Source organism: Lactuca virosa, chromosome 5, assembly GCF_052849685.1.
Source record: "Lactuca virosa cultivar CGN04683 chromosome 5, Lactuca_virosa_CGN04683_v6, whole genome shotgun sequence".
NCBI classification, from domain to species: domain Eukaryota; kingdom Viridiplantae; phylum Streptophyta; class Magnoliopsida; order Asterales; family Asteraceae; genus Lactuca; species Lactuca virosa.
Window position 1 is genome coordinate 188094816 of NC_136430.1, and position 10561 is coordinate 188105376.

Genomic DNA, 10561 nt, shown 5'->3' on the forward strand with positions numbered 1-10561 from the left:
AAACCTTGATTATCGCGGAATTGATGTCCATTCTTTATTATGTCATATTTTTCATTTAGATGTGGATCATTTAGATGTGGAACAACATGAGCACTTATTAATTCGTTGTGAGGTGGAAACTAGAATGTGGGATGCAGTTTTCAAATGGATGGATGTTACTTTTAATCGGTTTGATTCTATTAGGAATTTATTTGACCAGGTGGATGAGCTAAAGTGTGGCACAAATAAAAAGAATGGTGTTGACTGGTTGTAGCACCCTTTAAACAACTTGTAATGTTTTTTTTTCTCTAGCTCCTTGCCAAAGCTTCTTTTTATTATACGGTTGAAAGTTAAAAAAAAACATATTTGTCCACCATAAGCTTAAACCCTCAACCCCTCAAGGGATGACACATTTTCAAAATATCTGATACTAATAGGCGAAGGGCCCTTTGGTTATATAAAATTAATATCATTTAACCACAAAATAAAGTCTCAAACTAGATCCATGAAGGAAAGTGAATATCATACCACCGACATATTTTTTTCCAAAAATTGCTTCGCTACATCACTTTTGAGGAAGATATGATATATTTCCTCTAAGCAATTATCACAATTAGGGCTTAAAGACAAATAGAGAGATCAATACCTTTAACTCCCAAGTTATCCTTTGTAGGAAGACGACTCCATGTAAGTCTCCATACAAAAATATTAACTTTTAGAGGCCCAAATCTATTACATCTTGTACTAATATTACTATTGGTCAAGATATTGTTGTCAATGTGATTTGGTGCTTCTTTAACTGCAAAATCGTGAGAACATAAGAGATCCAAAATCCATTTATCTCTCTGAGGTATAACAATAAACATATCTAACACCTCCAATAAACCTAAGAACTGTTCCAATTCGGAACCACCTCTCTATTCTATCATGTAATTTCACCACCACAATCATTATCCCTTCTTTCTAAACTATAGCAATTAATGTGTGTGTGTGTGTATATATATATATATATATATATATATATATATATATATATATATATATATATATATCATGTTTTAAATTTATAAATCCTAATTTGTCGCGGCTAAACTAATACATATTACAGACAATATACTTGATCATGTAACCATATAGTTTTGGTAAAACCAGGTGTTGATCATAGAGAGCATGGAATTCAATCCAGATATATTCAAATGCTAATTACACTATAAACAATAAAGCAAAAGAGGTTTTATCTAATCTTAATTAAACTCAAATAAAATAAAAGAAACTAGAGAACATTTTTAAAGCCAAAAGAGATAAAGTTGTTTTCACATAGAATTCGATTTCGCCTTCAGATATGGTGGATTTCAGTTAATGAATATTAGTTATTATTTACCGATTTCTAATGTATTAGTTATCTTGGTCTAATTAACTAAATTGTATAATTATAAAGACAATTAACATAATGATCATGTAATTAACTATCTAAACAATTATAATTATATTTGTATTATGAGAGATTTAATCTAGGAATTAACTGAAATGGTCATGAAAGTCAATTAATAACATAAGTGGTTCATAAACACTTTGTTATACATTTAAGTGTACAGTTTTATCACTTGTCCCTAGGTTTTGTCAAACACTAGTCCTAACAGTTTATTGTTCATAAACTAATTAAGATTCAAGTTAATGCAGTCCATTTTCTTGTCTAAATCACATATAACTCAAAATAGATAATAAAATCAAAACTTTAACACACAAAGAATTTAATCAAACAAACATAATATATTAAACAAAACTAATATTCAAACAATTGAATCATACCAAATTAGTAGGTTACATCTAATCTAATGAAAACATTAGGGTTTTACCCATAATCAATAGACAAAAATAGAAAAACATAAGAAACGATTTGCAAAACACGATCATTAAGCAAACCGATTCCTCGTTCTAACAAGTATAATACATACAAAATTTCCAAATGCATTCGGTCCACATTCATATAATCTTATGTCATGAGTTATGCAATTTCTCATTATACAATGTAAAAGATAACATAACAATTCATATTGAAACTATATCCGATAATCAATTCAATACTTACCAAAAACATTCATCATAAAAATATTAGCATTTATGACGTATACCAAATTTAAAATCTTTATATATACTACATTTTTTGGTCAAAAATCACATAAGTAAAAGAATGTTTATTTAATACAATATATGAGTATGTGTATATTTGGAAATTTGGACAAAAATAATGTTAAAGTGGTAAATATATAGAAAATGTTGAAAAGAACAATAAGACGTTCAAAAAGGTCAAGATATTGTAAAGTATCCCAATATAAATGTCATATGCCAAAGATGTAATCAGATATAAATATGTTTAATAAATCGTGTAAAAGCAATGCAAATTGAGAAAGATCAATGTAAACATAAATGTAAGAACAAGAACACATGAATATACGAGGAAAACCCTTAATCCTTTAGGATCCCTGACATAAAACCTCCGGAGATGACTAATGTCACTATGCCTTTAGAACTTTTATTATAAATAAGCAATAACGTTATAAGTACAAGCTGATAGTGAGTAGTATGACCGAGAGGTAGTGAGAGTGACCAAGTGTATGTGTGTAATCTGAACATGCGTGAAATGATCTCAGATCCTCTATTTATACATCTGATAGCTAACTAGCTTCCCTAAAAATCTGGTATCTTCCCCTATTCTTACTTGACCATATATGTCGGGGAGATTTAGCGTCTTTTCTTTTTGACTACATGCTTAGTTGACTTAGTCCATGTCTTGTGAGATAAGCCTTTAGTCCTGCACAAGAAGTACGTTCGCAATCCCAAGATGTTGGCTTGTTCAAGATCTTGGGTGATTCAAGATGTTAGTCATAATAAAATAAGGTTATGAAAATATCACCCATAACACTACCTTTGGTAGTTAGTTCCACTAACGACTTCTATTTTCCTTGTTCCAAACCTTCCTTTGATCCTTTTGAATTGTCCTAATACAATATTTATCAATCAATAGTATAACCCACACATGTAATTCAATCGTACATAACCTGGAAACTATGTATCTTCTATTGTCTTTTTAGGACATTCTTATAATGTCAATATGCCCTTTTTCTCATAAATGCATCATTCAATAGGTTCAAATAATACCAATATCTTGTTATTGTATTCAATTTATGCAACTTTCATAACTATTTAACCATATAACAAGATGTATAAAGTTTATGAATCAAAACATGTTAATGATGCTTGCTAACATGTTTATATCCTTCAATTTATCCTTTAGTACATTTATCTAATCTTAATGTTTCCAATTCCAATTGAAAGTTATCGATTCTTATATTTTTTTCAATACATGTTATTATTAATTAATAACATATTTACATAATCCATTTCATGAGTATTTCTCTTCATTTTCTGCATAAGATAATTTTGAATTTTATATACCTCAATTAGGGTTGTTTTATTTGAGAAATAAAATTCGCCAATATATACAAAAATCATTGAATTCTTGGAAGGTGTTGTAACACCCAAATTTTTCAAACAATTTTTTTACATTTTAAAAACATAATTTTATTCACAATATTATAAAAATCTCATTGTATCACATAACACTCAAGAAAACATATCCCAAGATCACAAGTATAAAAAAACTCCTCATGTGTGTACTGATCATGCCGGCGCCTCGGCCTTCACTGGCCGACTCTCCGTAACCCGCACGGCAGCAGGGACAGATCCCTGAGAAGCTCCCTGAGCTGACCCTCGCAACTGCGGACACTCTGTCTTCCGGTGTCCGGTCTGGTTGCAGTGAAAACAAACTGCAAACCCCTTGGGGCAATCCTTGGCCATGTGCCCCTCCTTGCCACACTTGTAGCAAGACCCTGCTCTACAAACTCCCTCGTGACCCTTGCCGCACTTGCCACAAGTGCGGCCCTTCTGGTTCCCTGATCTCGAATCGGCGGGCTTGGCCCGCTTGGCTGCCGGCTGGGACTGTGCCGGTCGCCGATCTCTCCCCTGAGACTCCGCCTCCTCTCTAGCCTGAGTCTCTAGCTCTATCTCCCTCTTCCGGGCATTTGCCTGAAGCTCAGCAAATGTCCGGTATGACGAGTTCGCCACGAACTCTCGTATGTCCTTCCTCAGAATACTCAAATACCGAATCATACGTGCCTGCTCGGTAGACACGTGCTCAGGGCAAAACATCGCCCTCTCATGGAACATCCTGGTGATCACAGTAACAGACTCAGTACCCTGCTTGAGGGTCAGAAACTCCTGGGCCAAACGTTCCCTCTCCACCGGGGGAACATACTCATCACGAAACATAGCGATGAACCTCTCCCAGGTCACTGCGGCAGACTCTGCAGGTGTGTAGTGCGCTGTCACAAACTTCCACCAGTCCTTCGCTCCCAAGCGAAGCTGGTTCAGCGCGAACCGAACTCTCAGATGCTCCGGACAAGAACACGTATAAAAGCATCCCTCAATATCAGAAACCCATCTCATCGCAGGAATCGGATCCCGCATCCCATCAAACTCTGGTGGCTTCGTGTTGCTGAACTCTCGGTACAGCAACGAGTCACCCCCCTGCGGCCTGGCAGCAGCGACGGCTACGGTAGCCGCAGCAACAACAGCCTCAGTGAAAGCAGTGTACCGCTCATCAAAAGTCTCGATCAACGTGGTCTTGATAGACCCGAACATCTCTGGTATCTCAGCTCGAATGGCCGCGACCACCTCCTCGTGAATCAGCCTACGGATCTCCTCATCACTGGTACCACTGGTATCACTGCCCCCTGGGTGATGGCGCGTCCCAACCATGATGTCTCTGAAATACAACACAAAAGGAATCAGAGACTCGCTCGAGTATATTCGCACTCGATACTCGACCCTACTTGCTCTCTTAGTACCCAAAGGATTCTTACTTAGAGTGCGCACTGCTCCGGTGTCTTCAGTAGTACGGGCCCTATACTACCGTCCACACCGCATCAATATTCACCCTAAGTCCTCCTCCTTGGATCCCAGGTCACCAATACTCCATATCTCACTAAACTCAGGCTACTCTCTAGTAAACCACTCATAAGTTTCTCGCTGCTACCTACTTACTCTCGAAGCATCTCATAGTAGCAGTAACTCCTAGGCTAAGGCATCACAGATCAGGCCACTCTAGTCCTAATAGTAATACCTAGCCTACTCTAGCATGCATATCATATCACATAATATCTCATAACGCATAATGTAAGGGTATTTTGGGAAATCACCGTTCGGGCGCTGGCTGATCGTACACACTGCTCTACTCTGCTCGTTTCAAATCTTTTTACTCTTTTTAGAAAAATTTGTTCTATTTCAAAAAAAATTTCCTCAAATCCTCAGTTTCAGTTCAAATGCGCTCGACGGTGCATCCGAATCCCTCAAACCAAGGCTCTGATACCAACTTGTAACACCCAAAATTTTCAAACAATTTTTTTACATTTTAAAAACATAATTTTATTCACAATATTATAAAAATCTCATTGTATCACATAACACTCAAGAAAACATATCCCAAGATCACAAGTATAAAAAAACTCCTCATGTATGTACTGATCATGCCGGCGCCTTCCCGCGATCCTCACTGGTACCTGAAACACATAACACAAAACATTGTAAGCATAAATGTTTAGTGAGTTCCCCAAAATACCACATGTAACACATATTAGCCACTCGAGGCTATAACTCTGTGGACCCTCCGGTCCTAACTCTGTGGACCCTCTGGTCCTAACTCTATGAACCTTCCGGTTCTAACTCTGTAACTCTGGAATACACACAGCATATACCACATAGAAATAATGCAGTGCAACACCTCACATACATAACATACAAGATACTCTATCACATAGCTCTATTACCACTCAAGGTAAAGTATAGTGAGAAGACTCACCTCGGGTGACTCGGTAAATCTCGAACTCTGAATTACTGCGCTAGCCTTCGCCTAATCACATAAATAATTACTCTAATTAATACAACTTCTAAAGGCTAGGTCAACCCCTCTCTATAAGTTCTCTAAGAAGGGCAAAAGACCAATCTGCCCCTCTAATGGCTCATAAGACCAACCACTGACTAAACCCTAAAGTCAACAAAAGTCAACGGTCAACATTGACCGGACTCGCCGAGTGCACTAGAGTGACTCGGCGAGTACATGTCTGTACTCTACGTCCCTGGTCCTCCCTGGACTCGCTGGTCAACCCGGTGCTCTATGGGTCGTCACAGGTCGCGAGTCGCGGGGCAACCCGACTCGACTAGTCGAGTCCCTTATGGACTCGGCGAGTTCCTCCCATGAAAACCCTCAAAAGATCTCTTGAGGTCAGATCTGCTTCACCAAACAGTAGATCCATCCTTTTAACACTCAAAAGTCACGTAAAGGTGCAACCTTTACGTGCATGCATCACATATCAAGCCTCAAATGGAGAAATAACACTAGATATGGCAACCTAGTCTCCAATCCTCCATGAATCAGCATAAAGCAGAGTGGGAAAGGTCCTCTAGACCTCTATGGGTCCAGATCTGATGTCATAATCCCAAAGTGGACCTCATACTCTCTAGATCTTCCATAAAATGAGGGTAAAAACCCTAAAAGCAAGGAATCCATCAACATAACACGAAATGGGAAAGGTTTATACCTCCAAAGATGATACCACAAGATGATTAGCTCAGATCCAGTCCCCTTCACGTTCTAGATGTGTGCTCCTAACTTCCTTCAAGCCAAACCACACAAAAAGATGAAGAAATAGCCTCCTTTTGCTCTCAACTCTCTTACTGCTCTCTCTAGGGTTCCTCTGGGGTGCATTGGCCGCAAATGGAGGCCATAAAGGCCTTTAAATAGGGCTCAGGCCCCGAGGATTAGGGTTTCACTTAACAGCGTGGACTCGCCGAGTCCATTCATTTAATACAGTCAGCAAACGTCGATCCTACTCGGCGAGTTTAAGCGTCTACTCGCTGAGTCCCTCTCTAATACTCAATAAAAATACATAAAATAAGATACCTGGGAATCCGGATGTTACAGGTGTGTTTCACGTATTAATATTTCTAATAAAATATAAATGGCAATCTTGTAGTTTTAACGTCTTGTTATGTTGTGTTTAAGCTTTGACCAAAAGCTATACAAACAATATGATTAAGTCCAATTCAGTTATTCCATGGTTCAGTCTCGTCAAGCAATGCTACCTATGGTTTTCTTATTAAAACTTAGAATATAGTAATTTGAAGATGCTAGTATATGTACCCAGTGTTGTCAATAGCGATCATAGCGATCGCTATAGCGATTAGCGAGGCGATGCGATGGTATGTCGCTATGTGATCTGTAGCGACAAAATAGCGATGTAGCGATGTTTTTTTCCCGAATTGCAAAATTGATAGTTGAAACATGTTTTTAGCGATCGGAATAGGTCCAATGTGTGATTAGGTTCGCCAATTTGGCGTTTGGGATTGCCAATTTGGAGAATCAATCGCCGACTTGGGGATTGGCGGGAAAACCATCTCGACTGACTGATAACCAGCGACGCTCACATCCGACTCTATGGTTTCTTATCTGATACTTCAAATAATGCTTCCAATAGAGTCAATTGATTATATATTTCATTCTTATATTCCTATTCTACAATTCTCTCTCTGTACTATAAAGAAGAATTGAATAACGAAGAAAACTACAGTGAGTTTTCTGATTGTTCATGCTCATTGTTTCCAAAATCTTATGCTTTTGATTCCGTTATTTTGTTTCTATAGTGAATTTTGGTGAATTCTGATGTTTGACTTCGTGCTTATAAGCTCATTGACACTTTAACTTGTGAATCCTATTTTAGAGTGTCAAAATAACACTTTTGTTTTGTCATATTCATGTTTTAGAACTTATTTGAACTAATAATATTGGTGTTTAGCTTATTTATTAGCTATAACTGTTAAATAGGTGTAGCTAAACTAGTATTAATTTTTTTAATAGGCAATCGCTAAAATGAAATAGCCGTCGCTATTTCATCGCTATCGCTACGTAGCATATAGGTAGGTCGTCGCTATTACCTCGCTATCGCTATCGATAACACTGTATGTACCTCCTCACTTGCATAAAAACTCAAACATGGGGTGGGGTACATACAAACTGAAACACTTACATATGGACGGTACAATCCGGAACGGACGCAAGAATACATAGTAGGTGTTGTCAGGCAGTGGCGGATCCAGCCCGGAAGTCAAGTGGGGTGCACAGTTGACCGTTGACCGTTGACCGTTGCTTCTTTATGAGTCTTAAGTCTGTCTGTCTTTCTGGTTTATTCCAACCAGTAAAGCCATTGTCCCCTTGTTATTCTGTTAAACAATAAGATAAGCATTAAACAAGAATATAAAATTAGCATCAAAATGCCCCTTAAACTAAACAAAAAGATAATATAAAAGCCTCTACATTAAACCCTATATCACAAAAAACACATAACAATAGAGTGGTTGGCTGATTACAAGTCAAATTATTAAATTAAGCATAACAATACCTCTTAAACTATGCTAAAACAAGGTCAGCCTAATAAAAAAACGAAAACATCGACAATGGATCACTACTTTTCTGTAAAGAGATAAACACTTCAATTAAACTGAAATGGCGGCAACAACACAACGAAGGACCCAAGCAAACACAAAAGTCAAATCCCACAATTCAATGTTCTTGAAGCTCAGAGCTGAATCTAATCAGATTCATCAATCTTCAGCTGATCCCTTTAGGAATTTCTTAAAAGATATTACATATCCAAATGGGGATTTCTTAAACAATCAAGTCAATTTTATCATGGAAAAAGGAACCTGATTGAATGCCTGAGTTTAGATTGAATTCTTATCATAAATTTTGTCAAATGACCAAGCCAAAATGGTCCGATAAAGATTACCCCAAAGCCGATTCGAAAACATCCGTTACGATTACTCGGATTTTTCTTGTTTTTAACAAAGTAAATGTCAAAAATAAATAGCATACCTAGCTTTGTGGTTGTTTTTAGACTTCAGATTTAGAGAGAGCCCGAAAAAACGAGCTCATTCCGGTATCTGATCTCTGTGGACGGCATCAGAAGCAGTGCATATGAGCAGCTAGGTTTAAGGAAGAGGGGTGCTTTTGTTGAAACTCAACAGAGAGAAAAATAATACACAACTTTCACCTTTCAAATGGGGTAAGTGGGTGCACATGATTTTCTTAGAGGGGACCATATATTCAGAATTTTTTTTTTTTATTGTTTATGTATATACCTGGTGGAACCCACATTTAAGTGGGGTCCTTGCACCCCATTACTAACCCATTGGCTCCGCCACTGTTGTCAGGATGAATAAATGTTGTCCATACATGAAAAATACGTAAAAAAAATCAATTATTATGGAAACCAACCACTTTTGAATGTAGTATTTACAAATGTCCAAATTATTTTTTTTTTATTTATTTTTTTAAAAAAAAAGCCAACTTTTTGGGAGAGAGGCATGGCATATTCCTTTATGTCTAATCAAAAAAAATTTAATAAAAGAAATTACTGAATTTTAGACAATAACCAAAAAATTATATATTTTGGAATGCGGTGAAAAAGTTTGAAATTTGTTGAAAAATTCTGAAAAAAAAAATTACTAAACCTAACAAAAAGTTAAATAAAATGATAGATAGACTTAAAATATGATATTTTATTGAAAAACGAAACGATTAAACTTTTTGAAATAAATATTTCAAACATTAAATTGAAAAAGTTTATTTGTAAATAAGAAAAAAAAAATACAAGTTATATATTTTTTATCAGTCTAGAATAACATATTAAACAGAAGATATGTTTTTAATTTTTATAAAATATGAAAATTTGATTATTTTGATTAAAACCTTATGATTATTTTTGTTAATATCTAAGAAAATGATAAATTAATGACTTTTTTATTAATTAAGACTCGAAACAATAACTTCTCATGAAACTGAGCTAAAAAATCTCAAATATATATTAAACATGAATCTAAACTTTCAGATAAGTTAGACTTGTAGAACTAACCCTACATTAGTACATAATACATAGTTTTCAGCCAACTGACGTTAGGTTGTTAGCCCATCAGTCCTAGAGATGGCAACGGGGGCGGGTTTTACAGGGGACCCCAATCCCCGAATCCTCATCTCCATCCGCATCCCCACCGGGGAATATAGATAAACCCCCATCCCTACCCCCAACGGGGATTGGGGATCCCCAACGGAGAATCGGGGATTTCTTTTTCTCTTTTAATATGAAAAATTTTATGTAAAGAAAACATCTAAATTTCAATTTTACCAGCATAAGTTTAAAGATTTTACAAAATATAAAAATATATATAGATTGCATAAAAAATATAAATAAATTTTCTACCATATTTAAATACATACATGAGAAATCAAGTAGAAAAAATTATCAGAGTGATATTTGAGGTAAAATAGATGAACAAAATACAAAAAAATTATACATGAGTTTAAATAAGATAAAAAGAAAAACAAAGTATAATTTGAACCAAGTAATTACTAATGAGTTAGGTTACGTGGATAAAATTCTATGTATTGTAAATTGTACTATAAATATATGTT

At 36.1% G+C, this 10561-nt stretch overlaps 1 protein-coding gene across 15 annotated transcripts; it reads right to left on the reverse strand.

Moving 5' to 3' along the window:
• Positions 1-2332: 2332 nt before the first annotated feature.
• Positions 2333-9178, reverse strand: LOC145114824 (uncharacterized). 15 transcript variants are annotated; one of them, XR_013711246.1, is made up of 6 exons: positions 8966-9173; positions 8121-8313; positions 6636-6963; positions 5897-5947; positions 2906-2978; positions 2333-2791 (listed from the first exon to the last, which is right to left on the reverse strand). XR_013711246.1 is itself a non-coding variant. In XM_079050907.1 (6 exons), the coding sequence occupies exon 6, from the start codon at positions 4795-4797 to the stop codon at positions 3661-3663; it is 1137 nt and encodes a 378-aa protein (XP_078907033.1). In that variant the 5' UTR covers positions 4798-4804; positions 5238-5597; positions 5897-5947; positions 6636-6706; positions 8121-8313; positions 8966-9177; the 3' UTR covers positions 2987-3660. The 15 variants fall into 15 exon arrangements, 9 of the variants coding, with proteins under 9 accessions (XP_078907033.1, XP_078907032.1, XP_078907029.1 ...); XR_013711245.1 differs by having other exon boundaries at positions 2333-2840; XM_079050907.1 differs by lacking the exons at positions 2333-2791; positions 2906-2978 and adding exons at positions 2987-4804; positions 5238-5597 and having other exon boundaries at positions 6636-6706; positions 8966-9177.
• Positions 9179-10561: the final 1383 nt, after the last annotated feature.

Bases quoted from the DNA above. Each gene is read 5' to 3' on its own strand.
- LOC145114824 (XM_079050909.1), bottom strand. From the start codon at position 4,797: ATGGTTGGGACGCGCCATCACCCAGGGGGCAGTGATACCAGTGGTACC.